The sequence below is a fragment of the Pelmatolapia mariae genome, linkage group LG9 (assembly GCF_036321145.2).
Source record: "Pelmatolapia mariae isolate MD_Pm_ZW linkage group LG9, Pm_UMD_F_2, whole genome shotgun sequence".
Classification (NCBI taxonomy): domain Eukaryota; kingdom Metazoa; phylum Chordata; class Actinopteri; order Cichliformes; family Cichlidae; genus Pelmatolapia; species Pelmatolapia mariae.
In genome coordinates this window covers 884,104-900,036 of record NC_086235.1, presented here as the reverse complement: position 1 = coordinate 900,036, position 15,933 = coordinate 884,104, and the positions used below count along the sequence as shown (strand labels likewise).

General features: G+C 47.5%; 1 protein-coding gene across 1 annotated transcript in view; it reads left to right on the top strand.

Moving 5' to 3' along the window:
* The first annotated feature begins 2,962 nt into the window (after positions 1–2,962).
* The window catches only part of LOC134634062 (activin receptor type-2B-like), a 35,736-nt gene continuing 22,765 nt past the window's right edge, over positions 2,963–15,933 (top strand). Inside the window, exon 1 of the mRNA XM_063483104.1 lies at positions 2,963–3,232. Within this exon, the coding sequence (XP_063339174.1) occupies positions 3,181–3,232 (52 nt within the window). The 5' untranslated portion in view covers positions 2,963–3,180. The remainder of the gene's footprint in view (positions 3,233–15,933) is intronic.

Genomic DNA, 15,933 nt, shown 5'->3' with positions numbered 1-15,933 from the left:
GCGTCCACAGAGCCTGCACGTGTTAGCGTGTGAGCTGATTCTGACAGCTGAGGTTTCTGTCTCACACACAAACGCCACAGAAACAGCGGTTTAAACTTCCTGCTGATGCCTCACACACGAGTCCTTAAATTACTGGGAGCTGAAGCAGCAGGTGCCAGGAGGATCTGGGCTTTCAGCACTTTGGCTTCATGAAATGTGGAAAATGATGAAAACTTTAATTTTTCTATTTGTGTCTCTGCAGACAGAGATTGCCTCAGCTCCGCTTTTATTGTGAAAGTGTGAACGTCTGTGTGTGACGTGAGGGATTAACACTGGGACTGAAAGTCCTGTTTGTTTCTGTGTGTGTGTGTGTGTGTGTGTGTGTGTGTGTGTGTGTGTGTGTGTGTGTGTGTGTGTGTGTGTGTCCCTGTCTAGCTATCTTTGTGAGGACCGAAATCTGCATTCTGTTATACTTGGGCACAAGGCAAGTTTATTTATATAGTACAATTCAACAACAAGGTGATTCAAAGTGCTTTACAGAGACATTAAAAACAAAAACAAATAAAAAGCATGATTTAAAATTGGTTAAAAAAACAGTAGATAAAATCAGTAGTTAAAATGTAAGATTTGAAATTTAAGCTTAAAAGTGCAGATTTGGTGTTTTATTCAAATGCAGCTGAGAACAGGTGAGACTTCAACCTGGATTTAAATAAACTGAGTGTTTCAGCTGATCTCAGAGCTGGACTGATGTGGTCCACTTTTTTGGTCTTAGTGAGGACTCGAGCAGCAGAGTTCTGAATGAGCTGTAGTTGTCTGACTGATTTTTTAGGTAGACCTGTAAAGATGCTGTTACAGTAATCAAGCCTGCTAAAGATGAATGCATGGACTAGTTTTTCCAGATCCTGTTGAGACATCAGATCTTTTATCCTTGAAATATTCTTGAGGTGATAGTAAGCTGATTTTGTTATTGTCTTAATGTGTTTTTCTAAGTTTAGGTCTGCATCCATCACTACACCCAAATTTCTCGCCTGGTTGGTGGTTTTTAGGTGTATAGATTGAAGTTCTCTGGTGACCTGTAATCGTTTTTCTTTGGCTCCAAAGACTATTACTTCAGTTATACAAGTATGGTAGAGGACACACATCCCGGTCCTCACAAGTTTGAAGGCCTTTAAAGGCCCTTTTGAGGCTCAAAATGTGGTTTTAGTGTCAGGGTTACAATTAGGTTATGGTTAGGTTTGGGGTCAGGGCTAGGGTTAGGCCTCCAAAAGTTGATTCTGTTCATCTGGACGTAGCGTTTTGTGGGAGAAATGTTTCATCATCATCCAAGTGACTTCTTCAGTCTCAGCTGACTGCAGTCTTCCCCAATCTTATAAACAGTACATTTGCATAATGACTGAAACCAGCCCACTGAAGGAACAATGGGCTGGGTTAGGCATTAATTTTTGCGTGTGGCCCTCTCGTGTCATCCGTGGCGTGTGTTGATGATGTGCTGTAACATTAGATGACCGTGGCACGCTTGAAGCGTTCTCTCTCCTTCTTCTTCTTTCTCCTTCTGCCCACAGGTGAGCTCTCTGCAGCAGCAGGAGCTTCTAAAAGCAGGCGTGTGTGTGGAGCTCAGGGGCGTCCCGGCCGTGGAGCGCTGGGCCGGATCTTTACCCTCTCAGGGAGACGTGAGGTCACTGTGGAGCAGACGGCGTCTGTCGGGCTGCTCTGAGAGTATCAGGTACGAGTCCTGATGTCACCTGCTCTGTGCTGGACTCCACAGCTGAACCCGAAGGTGCAGCTAAGAGGTTGTAGTTGAGTGATGACCTCCAGCTCACGCTGGTCTGCGGCTGAGATGAGTAACAGGCCGCAGTATGGTCTCGGGGTGGGGGTTCCCCGTTTAGCGGCTCGTCTACGCTCACTCACGACCACGAGCTCTGAGACAGTGACATCACAGGGACGAGGTCCTCTGAGAGATCTGTGCTGGGTGACGGCTCCGTGACCCAGGGCAGAGGTCACATGACAGGAAGTCTGAGCTTATCACGGCGCTCACAGAGTCGCCGCCCTGCTGTTTCAGTCCTGTCCAGAGTGGAGCAGGCGGCTGCAGAGGCAGCGCAGAGGTGGAGAGAACGGTGGAGCCTTCTTTGTTGTTTGCAGGCACACACTCACAGCAGGCTGTTACCCATCATGCCTCTGTGGTGTCCCCACTGTCAGCGTGGACTCTGTGTTTATGGAGGCCGAGCCTCCTTTGTGCTCACACATCCGGGCTCTCTCTCTCTCTCTCTCTCTCTCTCTAGGAGCCATTTTGGACTCAGTTCAACCTGGCTGCATCAAACCTGTCAATTCCGCAGCGACAAAGACTCCACTTCCGGTTAGGACCACGAAAATAAAAGTCTCTCCCAAACCTGCTGTACGTTCGCCGCGTGATCGTCAGTGAAGAACCCAGGAAGGTGACGTCACAGCAGGGGTCGGCGCAGGAGACTCCTCAGATGTGAGTCTCAGCGATGCAGACATCTCTGTGAGATTTAACAATGTCACACGTGTAGTTGTTAATGTTCACGCTGTCCTGACTCAGAGACCTCCGGGCTCAGCTTCCTCTGTGTGAGGCCGGAGGACGCCATCATCACTGCAGCTGCAGCTAAACTGGTGAGAGTAAGAACACGCCTGCCAGCACCGACCTGCAGGAGCTCTCTCTCTCTGCACGAAGACAGAGAGTGTGTGTGTTTACATATCTTTGTGAGGACAGGAAACTGGCATGCTACTATACTCGTGGGGACCAACAGCCCGTCCCCACAGACATTTTCGAGACTAAAAATGTGGTTTTAGTGTCAGAGTTACGGTTAGACTCAGGGTTAGTGTAAGCAGCTCGGAAAGCATTGTGTTAATTAGACGTCCTCACTAAAATATGAAAAGGCTTTTATTTTGAAAGCGGAAGTAGGGTCTGTGGGTAGGGGCTGCAGCAGCTTCACCAGCCTCCTGCAGCCCGTCCCCATCAGCCCGACCAGAGCGGAGAGGACGGAGAGAGGCAGAGGAGAGCAGGGCTGCGGGCTGTGCACGCGCTGCTGCTGGTCCGGGACCGAGACTGACCCCCCCCTACCCCCACACTCACCGGGCCGGCCCGCCGCTGTCCGCCCTGCACGGCTCAAGAACCGCGAGGAGACCTCCGAGGACCCGCTGGATTACACACACACACACACTCTGCCTTTAAACCTGGAGAACATGTGGCTGTCCTGGCTCACCTGCGCGCTCGTGCTGGGAACTCTGTGTGCAGGTAAGCACAGCTGTGTGCACGCGCGTGTGACTGAGAGAGAGAGAAAGACTCGGCAGTGTTCCTGCAGCACATGGCGAGGAGCGCGAGCAGGATTCAGGCTGGACCGAGGACCGCCCAGGAGTTCCAGTCCCCGGTGTCCTCGGTCTCTGGGTTTTTATTCACGGACTGTTTCAGATCAGAGCCGGACTCTGTGTGTGTGTGTGTGTGTGTGTGTGTGTGTGTGTGTGTGTATCCTCTGCTTTGTTTCTGGTGGCAGAGTCCCGGTCTGCCGGTGTGATGCGTTCACGGTCAGGTGTGTTTGGCTGCGTTTCGGGGGGCTTGGCCGCTGCGCACGCGCGCATGCAGGCGGCCCTGTATTGTGTGCTTGTGCACGGTAGCGGATCAATAATAGATCATTCATTTTTCCATGTTTGATATTTGGCGCGCGCTTTGCTGTCGTGCACGCGCTCGTTACTACGACACGTCGCGGATGAATGAAGCCGCTCCGTCACGTGGACCCGTAGTAATGGAGCGGAGGCGCGTGACACCTCCTCAGACCCACCTCTGTCTGTGTGTGTGTGTGTGCTGACCTCTGACCTGGTTCCAACAGTGCTGTGAGTCACGTGTCTCTGTGCACATCTGTCCAGCTGTGCTGTCTGTTAGTTACTTGTCTGTTCTAAGCCCGGACAGCCCATTCCTACAGCAAATCTGACCTTTGACCGCTGTCAAAGCCCAGAGAGCTGATTGGTCAGTATGATGGAGGTGATGGAGGAACACCTGAAAGTTCAACAAGCAGGCGGAGTTTAACACTGCCAGGTAAAAATAATATAATATAACCATTAAATATATTTAACTGAGATCTGCTGCTTCAGCGACAGACAGCTACAGACAGATTACGTAATCGGCCTACAAATGCGGCCTCGGGAGGATGTAGCCCCTGAATTTAGACACCCCCAAAGTTTCTGTCTGGGCTTGTGCTGGTGTTAGCTCCTGTTAGCCACGGTTCTGTCCTGTTAGCTCCTGTTAGCCCCTGCTAGCTCCTGTTAGCCACTGTTCTGTCCTGTTAGCCTCTGTTAGCTCCTGTTAGCCCCTGCTAGTTCCTGTTAGCCACTGTTCTGTCCTGTTAGCTCCTGTTAGCCCCTTTTAGCTTGTGTTGTTGTTAAAGACAAACACTGCTCTGGCCTCGCAGCAGGACCGTCCAGGTTTGGATCTGGGTTCAACCTGTTTGTGTGTTCTCCCTCGTCTCAGGAGGTTGAATAAAGGTTAGTGTTGTTGTGACCTGGCCGCTCAGTTGCTTTTGTTTGTGGTGTGTTTAAAGAAGCTGAGCAGGCTGTTAGCGGTGAAAGTGCTCCGAGTTACTCAGTGTGTGACTGCAGCTCTGATTAACTTTCCCGCGCTGTCATCACCGTCCTCGTGGTGAGCTCACTGTAACGCCACGTCGGTTTGTGTGCTTGTTTCTTTGTCCACGCACTCGTCCTCCACCATCCCGAATTCACCATCCAAACTTAGCTCTTAGGTACATCCCAGACCTCTGAAGGTTCTCATCTACATCAGGTATAAGGACGTCATCATGTTGCTAAGCAACCACCTAGTCACATGCTGAAATGACCTGTTTTTAGCGCATATGTGACGTCTTAATTTCATGAGGGTGGGATCTCATTAATAGTCACAACGGCTGAATCGTGCATAATATATTATGATGTCATTATGTTGCCTAGTAACCACATAACAATGTGTGATCCATTTTTACTGCCTAAACCAGGGGTCACTAACAGGCAGACCGGGGTCCGAGTCCAGACCCAGACGCCATCCTATATGGACCCGGACCTATAGTTAACAAAATATTAAATTATGTTTAATTTTGACGGGGCGATTCAATTTTAAGCGGTAACGTTACATTGTATTAGACCAGGGAACATACAAACCAATTGTGTGCGAGTTAAGCCACCCACGTGACACTACTTAGCCAATCAAATCTGTGCATTCAAGGCGATCGCAACGCTGAATGCAGACACAGACAGACAGAGGAAAGAGACGGTGAGAGGCGAATGACAAGCGAGGCGATTAACGATACAGGGAGACGACGTGAGTGGGAGTCGCAAGAGGTAAAACAACTATGGCGCTTTCAAAAACGAGAAAAGTAGACACCGAAAATAGAACTTTCAAGACTGAATGGACCGACGCATACATGTTCATTCTTCCAGCCGCAAGCAGCAAACCAGTGTGTCTCATCTGTTCAGAAACCGTGGCACTGATTAAAAGTGGCAATGTCAAACGCCACTATGAGACAAAGCACAAAGCCAACAATCATACCAGCACGAGTCTGAACTCAGGTCCCAGAAAATTAGCAGTCTCAGAGCCCAATATGATCAATCCACAAGGATCTTAACCAGTTCTTTCACCGCCCAACAACATGCTCATGAATGCTCAGGATTTTAGGTCAACACAAAAAGCCCTTTGCAGATGCAGGTGTTGTCAAAGAGTGCATGAGTGCAGTAGCAGAAACATTACTTGAGGGTAAACAAAAGAAGAGCTTTGTGACAAAATAAAGCAAATACCTATGTCAGCATCAACAGCCACAAAGAGAAGTGAAATATTAGCTCCGGATGTGCTGTCCCAGCTGGAAGAAGCTATTCATAAGACACCATGTGTAGGCTTGGCTGTAGATGAGTCCACTGATGTGTCTGACAATGCTCAGCTGTTAGTTTATGTAAGGTTCTTCAACAACGATAAGAAAGAGTTCTGTGAAGACCTGCTAGGTGTAACTTCCCTTCACAGCACTACAAGAGGAGAGGATATCTAACTGGCCATTAAGATAAGATAAGATAAGATAACCTTTATTAGTCCCACACGTGGGAAATTTGTTTAAAGGAAATGTTTAAAGGAAATGTTAACAAAGCCAAACCAAGTGGTTTCAATAACCACAGGTGGAGCCCCTGCTGTGACGGGGAGAGAGAAAGGAGCTGTAGCAAGAATGAAAGAGGACAGTCCTGAGCTAATCTCTTACCATTGCATTATTCATCAGTCTGTCTTATGCTCCACCCTGTCAGATGAGTATGCGGAGGTGATGAAAACAATGATGAAAATGATCAATTTTCTCAGGGCATCTTCTTCTTGTCAGCATCGCATGCTCAGGGAATTTCTCAGAGAAGTTGATGCACACGCTGATGATCTTCTGCTTCACAACAATGTGAGATGGCTCAGCAAAGGCAGGGCATTGGAGCGATTTTGGTCAATCAGGAGTGAAGTAGCAGCTTTCTTGGAAGAGCTGGAAAGTCAGATAGCAACAAACTTTTCTCTCTTTTTAAATGATGGGAAGAACATGGATATTGTGGCCTTTTTGGTTGATATCACTTCACACCTGAATGAACTGAATTGAAGCTGCAGGGCAAAGACGATTCAATCTGTGAACTGATGACAGCTGTCCGCTCCTTTCAGAGGAAACTTGAAGGAGACCGTGCACACTTCCCAACAGTGAAGGAACAGGTTCAGGGACAGAGGGATGTGTCCTCTTTTGTTGACTTTTTTGATAAGCCGATTGAAAACTTCAGCAAACGTTTTGATAGCTTCAGCTTTGGACAGCAGCTCACCATGTTCACAAAGAACCCATTTCTCATCACTGATGTCAGAGAGTTCTCAAAGCAAGTCACACAGCACTTCAAGTGGCCAAATGCTGGGCCTCTTCAAACGCAGCTGGTTGATCTCCAAGCAGATGTGGCCCTGAAAGAGCAGTTTGGAAGAACTGAACCTGCCACTTTCTGGTCTCTGACACAGCTTTCCCAAATCTGAGGAAAGTAGCCCTGTACATCTTGACCATGTTTGGCTCCACATACAGCTGTGAGGCAGCTTTCTCCACAATGAACATAATAAAAACTAAGTATTGTTCCAGGCTCACCAATGAGCACCTACACATGTGTATGAGAATGGCCCTGACACCGTTCCAGCCCAGATTTACAATCCTAGCAGAGCAAACTAAAGCTCAATTCTCTCACTGAGCAACAGAAAGTGGGGAAGAGAAATATAAGGGGAAAGAAAGAGAAACTGTACAATTGTTAAGATGTTTTGATGTTATCTGTTGAAAATGTATTGAGACTGTTAAGTCGATTTGTAAAAGGGAAAGAAAAAGGGAAACTCAAGCTGCTGCTATTTGTTTTCTGAAATTAAGCACTTTGTTTTAAGATGCACAATTTAGCCATTTTATTTATTTTCTCTAATTCATTTTAAACTGCAGCCCTGTATCTAATGTAGGCCTGCTGTGTGCTTCAGTGTTAACAATACATTTTTTGAAATGTTTTTAACAGTCTATTGTTCATACGTTCAGATATAAATTTTTTATTTTTTTTTTATTTTATTTTATTTTTTTATTTTTTTTTAAAAAGGCTGCTTCTCCATCACAATCTGTTGGGTCATGAAAGAAAAACAAGGCAACAGCGTTCGATCGATTACTTGCGCAAGGGAGGCCACATCTGTGTCCAGCACGACAATGACCCCAAATCCGGCCTCCTCTCGCTGCCTTTTATTGAGAGACAGCTCACACAAAACACAGCAAAGCAACGCCCACATGGTTCTAAGGCATTATGTGTATATGTGTGAACTTCTGTATGTAGGTAAGAATGTGTGTGTGTGTTACCTCCTGCTGACCAAAGGGTCGTAAACGCAGGAAGTTTACATCAAAAGAAGCAGATCTTCCAGATAGGATGTATCTACAAAAAAACCTCCCCCAGCACAAAGTGGTTAGAGGTGGTTAGGATCAAAGGAATGGCTTTGATCCTACTGCTTGAACTAAGACTGTACAAATTTAAGAAACACAATGGCAACATTCAACAATTAGACCTAACACAATCATAACACAAGTTAGACATTACGATGTCCCGGACCTCTGCTCGAGAAGAGCTTCTCCAACTGGACCTCCTCAAATTTGAGTTTAATACCCCTGACCTAAACGTCGTCCACCACCCTGTTTAAAGACAAAGGTCACTGTAGCGTGTTCGCCAGCTGGAATCATGGAGGCAGGTGATGAAGATGTGGTTCAGGGTCAGGGTATTGATAACCTATCAGCACGCGATCAAATATATTGATGCTGATTGTTCAGGTGAACAGGTCCAGATACTCAAACCACCAACAGCTCAGAAGAAATCTGTACAAACAGACTGATGCACTGCTGTGTGTGTGTGTATGTGTGTGTCTGTGAGTTTGCTTGTGTCACAATTGGGGACTTCTATCAGCTCACACACCAGTCAATTGGGGACACCTCTCCCTTTGGGGACCAAAACCACTGTCCCCAATTAGATTTACCTCTAACAGCGTTCAGCGTGTGTGCATGCGTGTGTGTGTGTGTGCTGCAGAGCAGGGACCCTGAGGATCTGCACCAGCAGGTCTGTGCAGTCAGAATAAAGTGGAGGTTTATCAGCTGCCGTGGAAAACGTGCACACACACACGCACACACACAGACACACACACACACACAGATACACACACACACACAGGTCAGCAGAGACACGCTACAGCAGTCTGACTGTAAATTGCACACGGATCTAAAGTGAGAGGGGTTTTCTTCTGAGTCCCAGTTGCGATCAATAATGGCTGGGATTTAGTTTTCCCCTCCGTGGGGTGATTTAAAAATACAAGACGGCCTGAAAAAGCTCCCTGGTGGGATAGAAGCAGACGTGTTCTGCAGGTTATCAAACATCAGAGCAGCTGACCTACTGATGGATTCCTGCAGCGACGGCGGAGAGTCGTCAGCGTAGCTGTGAAAGTGTCTGTGACCGTCCTGTGGTCGTACGATGTAAATGGCCAATCGCATCGTGTGATTGGGTGAAATGACAGAGGTGGAGAAGAGTGTGGAGCTCTGGAGGCAGCGTGTAAAACTTCAGCATCATCAGCTCAGGTTGAAGCTCTGGTTTCATTGTGCAGTAAAAGCACAGGCTGAGCGAGGCCGTCATGGCAACACTGCAGAGCTGCTGTGTTCGGTCGGTTTGGGGTTGTTTTCCCTCTCGGTGTGAACGCCACGGTCACAGTCGGGCCTGGACCACAGCGTTTGCTCCACATCCTGATGGTGCTGCTGCAGCTTTCTTCATCGTGTCTGTGGATGCCTGTGCTGTTTATTTGTTGTGTATGCACACTGTGCTGCTGTAACACACACAACATCCACACACACAGCACACGCCCTTCCTGTAGCTGTGCATGCTTTGACACAGCAGGTACCTCACATGTACAGAGGTGTGCACGGGTCAGCAGCGTGCCGTGACATGAACGCTCCGTGTTCTCTGATACTCCAGAACCAATCAGCAGGCTGAACATTGTCATGTGATTGTAGTGACGCTCGATGTGTCTGCGTGAGATGAAACAATCACAGGGAGAAGCTCATCAGCAAACGAGCTGCAGGTGTGAACGTGCCCCAGGCGTCGTGGCCGTCTTTACTCTCCAACCTCCTGGGGAAGTATCAGGCTGTGTTCTGTCACAGCACAGATTTGTCTCAGGCTGCGTTCACACTAATCCGGATACGTTTGAAAACAGCGTTTTCGTCTCAAACCACTCGGCGTCCACACTATCATTTTCAGTCGTTTCTGAACAGCTGTTCGTCCTCACTGAAACGACTGAAACGCTTACGTTCCAGTACTGCGCGTGCATGAAACGCAAGACGATTCGACCTGCCTCATTTCTGTCTGCTGTGTATTTACTTTCTGGCTCTTTAAAACGTCTCTTTGAAAAGCACCGAGTTTTTTAAATGGACTAACAATTCAATTCAATTTTATTTATATAGTGCCAAATCACAACAAAAGTCGCCTCAAGGCGCTTTATATCAACAATGAGGTGGAGTTGTTGCTGCGAGTAACACAAAAGTACAAAGTTGCAAAAGCGAGTGAGAATTAAAGAATTTGAAGAAAAGCTGTCTGGAGCACGTACAGACTGATATTAATCTTTAGTATGGCTGTCAAAGTTGAGAGCAAACAAAACGACTGCTGTGTAATGGCCATCTTAGTTTAATTGGTCACATGACTGCATCATATGACTAACATGCGTCATCATTTCCGAAAGCCTGCGGTGACGCCGTCCTCACCGCGACGCAAAAACTGCATTTTCAAATGTATCGCTTTGGAGCGGGTTTGTGAAAAGCTCAGTTTTCCTGAAAGCGTCTCAGTGTGGTCACGCCTCAGAAACGGACGCTGAGCTGTGAGAATAAAGTCGACAGAGCTGCTGATCACTGCAGGCCTGTGAGGAGGAGCGTCGGGTTCACCTTCAGCCTGACGCTGAGCAGGCGGCTCGCTCACAGTGCTGTGTGCTTTTGTGTTGTTGTTGTTTTTTTATTGCCGGGTGAAACCGAGCCCATCGTCGGGGCGTGCTCAGTGCTCCGGCTCCCTGCAGGGCCTGAACATTGAGGGGGGCTAAGGAAGAGACGCATGATGGGGGATGGGTCTCTCCTGCCTTCTGGGGAGGTGCTGGGTCGGGAGCAGAGCTGTGAGGCCACTTCAGTTTGTATAAGGGTGGTAGCAGTCAGCATGAATGAGGACGGCGGAGCTTCCTGTGAGGACGGCGCTCTCTCTGAGGCTTGAAGACATGGGTCAGAGTGAAACCTCTCAGCAGGAGTCCTCACGAGTGTCGCTGTGCAGGCTGAACCCACGTGGTGCTGATATGGTGAATCAGAGCTCAGCAGCACTCTGGGAGAGGTGAAGGCAGCACAGTAATTATTCATGAGGACGTTTACGTCTCCCGTCCATCACAGAGCTTTTAACAGCCACTCTGAGGCAGGGGTGGGCGGTAAGAAACGATATAAATTTGGCGGAAGAGATTTTGGTCGTGTCTAAATTCATGGGCTGCATCCTCCTGAGGACCCGGCCTTCGCGGTCTACGTGGGCCGGGTCCTCAGAAGGTCGGGTAGGCCGGAAGTAAATGGCTGTGAAATTGGACGGTCTAGCCTTCAGATTTGCGTCACCGCTATCTCGGTGGAGACAGCCGTCTGCTCCTTCTATCTAAAATATAACAGGACACTTGAGTAAACCTTCGACCGTCTCACACTTCTGTTTAATCAGTTTTCTGTTTGACGTTTATTCAGCTGTGTGAAAACCACCCGGGGGATTAATAAAGCTTTATTTAATCTAATCTAATAACTTTAATCTCAGCCAAACCGATTTACTCACGAACAAATAAAACACTGAAAAAAGCCAAACAATAACATTTTTAGACTTATATATCACGTTTAACCTGAGTAGCAAAAGTCCGCGGTGATCTGAAAATGATGTGCCGGGAGTTGTGCCGTTCTTGGCAGCTCGAGTGACCATTGAACCTCCCGGTCAGCTATCGAGCTGGTGGGTAACAGACGTCTCAGAAAACGTCGGCGCACTTTTGCGAATATGTGATGTCTTGATAAACTGAGCAGATATTTGAAGTTACACAGCTACATTCTCGCCTGAAAATATGTTAAAAGTTTATTTTGTGACCCAGAAAGCTTAATAAGAGTAATTTTAAAACTTAGTAGCTGCCGCCATTGTTGGAAACTGGAATTGACTGAGCCACACTATGAATTCTAGGATATGGTGGGCCACAAAGGACACACCCGACCCATCCTTCAAATTCGGGGAAAAGGAGGACGCATTTGTCTACGAATTTGGACAGCTTTCTGCGCGTCGCTGTGACGTAATCGGCCTACAAATGCGGCCTCAGGAGGATGCAGCCCATGAATTTGGACACGCCCTTTGACTATACCGCTCTACCGCAATAGCACATGTTGATCCTGCACCTGTTTTGGTCGAAAGCGTCGCAGCAGCTGCAAACCACATCATCTGCAAATTATGCAGCGACAGTAATAGCAAATGTGGATGGATTATCTCAGTTGTTCTCCTGCTGCAGTTTGGTCCGTTTACAGCATCCTGCCATGCGATTGCATTTGTCTCTAACCATCAGGAACCCTCACTTTAACTTTTATCGAGTGGAAAAAAGTTAGCATTCATCCTCCAGCTTCACTGTGTTTATGCTATGCTAACATAGCTGTGTAGCTAGCGATCACGTAGCACATCATTATATACCAGCTAGCCCAACTTCAGTAACCCTACAAACGTCACTGCTGTTTAGTTTTCTGTCTTCTTTTATGTTGGAAGTGACAGCAGAGCTGTATGTTTGAATTTTTCAGAAATCTCTCAGTCAGAACATGCTATATCATGTTTAGGTGGAAGCTAGCGAGCTAACTTCCTGCTAACTTCTAACTCTGTTAAATTTAATAAATCCTGTTTTCATGGATGCCTGGATGTTAAACTCAATTGTTACACCTGGTAAAGCACCAACGCTGATCATTTTATTAAAGGTGAAAGAATTTAGACAGTTTTTAACTCTCAGTGATGCTGCAGTGTTCGTTTGACTTTGGGACCTGAAGAAGACGGAGTTTAGGACCCAGATTACTCCGCGAGGCTCCTGACTACGGCAGCCGTAATGCTCCAACAATCCATCAAGGGGTGCGGCTTCGTAGCTTACCAAAGTCATACTAAAACATTTTTGACAGATTTTTGAGAAAATTAAAGGATTTTAAGTGCACCTTATAGTGTGGAAAATACATTACACAGAAGAAAAGAATATATCGCAATATATATATATCGTTACAGCACATGCTTCAAATTATACTGTGATATGGATTTTACGCCATATCGCCCAGCGCTACTCTGAGGTGTGCCCGAGCTGCTCACACGTGGCGCCGTTGCTTTTATGAGGTCTAACAGGGAAGATCCTTTAAAGCAGGGGTCTCGAACTCCAGGTCTCGAGGGCCAGTGTCCTGGAGGTTTTAGATGTGTCCTTGATCCAACACAGCTGATTCAAACGGCTAAATTACCTCCTCAACATGTCTTGAAGTTCTCCAGAGGCCTGGTAATAAACTAATCATTTGATTCAGGTGTGTTGACCAAGGGTGAGATCTAAAACCTGCAGGACACCGGCCCTTGAGGCCTGGAGTTCGAGACCCCTGCTTTAAAGCATAAACTGCTCTGAGGAAATGCAGAGAACTGTGTTCACATCCAGGACCATGCTGGGCTCAGGTCTGAGTCCAGTCCAGATGAGCCCACAGGCTAACACTTCCACAGACATGCAGGAAGCCTCGAGCTGCTGAGGCTGCACAGAGACACACACCTGATTCGGAGGGGAGCTGTGGAAAAGTGAAGACCCCCTTTTTCTGTTCCTACCTACTGGGATCGACTCGGAGCGGTTCATCACGGTTTCCATGGTTTTCCATTGGGTTCCTGGTACCAGGTACATTCTTGGTTCCTGGTCACCCAGGGTTGCAAGTGATCCAAGCAGGTACTGAAATGTGACGTCACGCTGCATGCCAGCGATTGGCTGGTCAGTAGCTTTGCTCGATCAGAGCGTCTTGTTTACAAAAATCTAAACCGCCATTTTTTAAAACCGGTCAACAAGGGACATGTTTCCAACAACGCCGTGGTCCACGAGTGTGCTGAACATTCACAGACTGAGCAGCAGGTACAGCGTCGCCTCGGCGTCCACCTTTGTTGTAGCATTCGTGTTGCGTATTAATTACGTCATGGCACGTGAAGACGCGTTGCTATGACGATAAGCAATAGATATAGGAGATTCCCATGATGCACTGTTTCTTCATCAGTCACCATGTGAGATACACCTCTCTGCATCGAGTCATCAGTCATTATTCATCCATGGCTCTCTTCCACGGCGCATCTTTATCCCGTATTCCTCCCCTCAGATGGCCCCGCCCCTCCCTCAGCGTGGTGTTGCTGGAGGTTTCTTCCTGTTCAGAGGGAGTTCTTCCTTCCCGCTGTGGCAGAGTGCTCCTGATAGGATCGTCTGATTCACTGTGTTTACAATAAAAAGCACCGTTGCTGCTGCTTCCTGCAGGCCCTCAGGTAAAAAAAAACCCCCAGAGGTTTATAACATGCAGGTAAATGGTCACATGACAACAACGGCGCCAACATACTGAGCATCCATCGCTCGGCCTCCCAGCACACAGAAATCCTCCCGGGCTGACGGTGTGTGTGGGGGCGGGGTCACGGCGGACTCCTCCCTCTGTATTGATCTGAGAAAGCAGGTCGTCTATCAGAGCGGTGAAACATTCAACATTATGCACTCCATACTGTATATAAATACCACTGTTTTGCACATACCAACCTCTGTATATTTTATATATCTTATTTTATTGTTTACTTTATTTCATTTGTAAAACATGTATATACATACTATATACACACTCAAACACACACACGTAGAAAAACATATTTAGTACACACATTCAGTAATGTATATACCTTTACATATTGTACATATATTTATTACTTTTTAGATTAGCCATTTTTATATTTTGCTTGTTTTACGTTATTGTATTTTGCACAACTCTGTTGCTTGTGAAGCTCGCACACAAGAATTTCACTCACATGTACTGTACCAGTGTACCTGCACATGTGATGTGACAATAAAAGTGATTTGATTTGATTTTGATTTGACATGGACGCTGCAATCAGAGCACAGAGTCACATGATCCAAGCAGCCATCCCAAGCCTGACTCAGCGCTGCTGTGTTAGCGGCTTGTTAATCAGCACCATCGTTAACCCACAGACACGATCAGCTGACACTCACGTACCTGCTGATGAGTAGCATCATCAAAATCCTCAGACTTCACTCCCTGAAGAGCTCCGCCTTTCTGGATGCTCTGTTAGTACAGTGACCTCATTGGTCACATGACATCATTAAAAACGGCACAGACATGTCCAGTTTTACGTTGATCTTGGTGATGGATAGCCTATCAGGTCTCAGAGGCGCTTTAGGCTGGTGGGTGTAGACACACCAACCTAAAGTGACGGCTGAGTCATACTAACATCTGCAAAGGGGCGGAGTTTCACCTCAGCGTGGAAACCTTAAAAACGCCTCACGTGACGTTTACTGTCTTTTTCAGAATCACTTCAACTCAACTTTATTTATACAGCAGCACCAAATCACAGCCTCAAGCTGCTTTAGTGTAAAGACCCTGCGATAGGGGTGGGAAACCCCAACAACCAGACGAGCCTATCAGCAGCTCGCTGCTCAGTGGGAAGGATGAACTCCCTCTGAACAGGAAGAAGCCTCCAGCTGAGGGACGGCTGTGTGCGTCACTGGGATGGATCAGGTGTTCGTTCTCCTAAACCTGTGCTAACTGTGCAGACTGGCTCCTCCTCCTGCATCACCTCAGTGAGAGATGAGTTTAACCTTACACCCCCCTCCCCCAAGGTTCAGGCTCTGATGGCGTGCTGGTGTGTGAGGTCACAGCCTTCCATGGTTTCGCTGTCCTGGACCTGAGATCCTGCTGCAGCTCCTCGTACCCGAGGCTGGGCGAGGGAGCTGCAGAGAGGAGAGGCGAGGCTCTGAGCTTTTATTAGAGTCACACCAGCGGAGCCTGTTCCTGCAGTACCAGTACTCCCAGCACGTGTACTGGTACTGTGTCCTGACCATGTAAAAGTATGAAGGGTGTGCAGTGAGCCGGCACTTCCTGTATCAGTTATTGTTTCTGCTGCTTACTCGCACTTTAACCTCTGATCTTCAGTTTAGTTTTTAAGAGCAGTGTTACCAAGGTAACGCCCATCATTGCCGTAAACTGCCACGTGTGTCAGCTCCGCCCTGATCAGCTGTGTGAGGATCAGTGTACAGCAGCAGGTGATCAGAGGGTTTGGTTTCCTGAAGCTAACGTGTTTGCTTCTCGCTCTGGCGCCTGAAGGTGCGACGCCAACAAACGTCTCATCTTC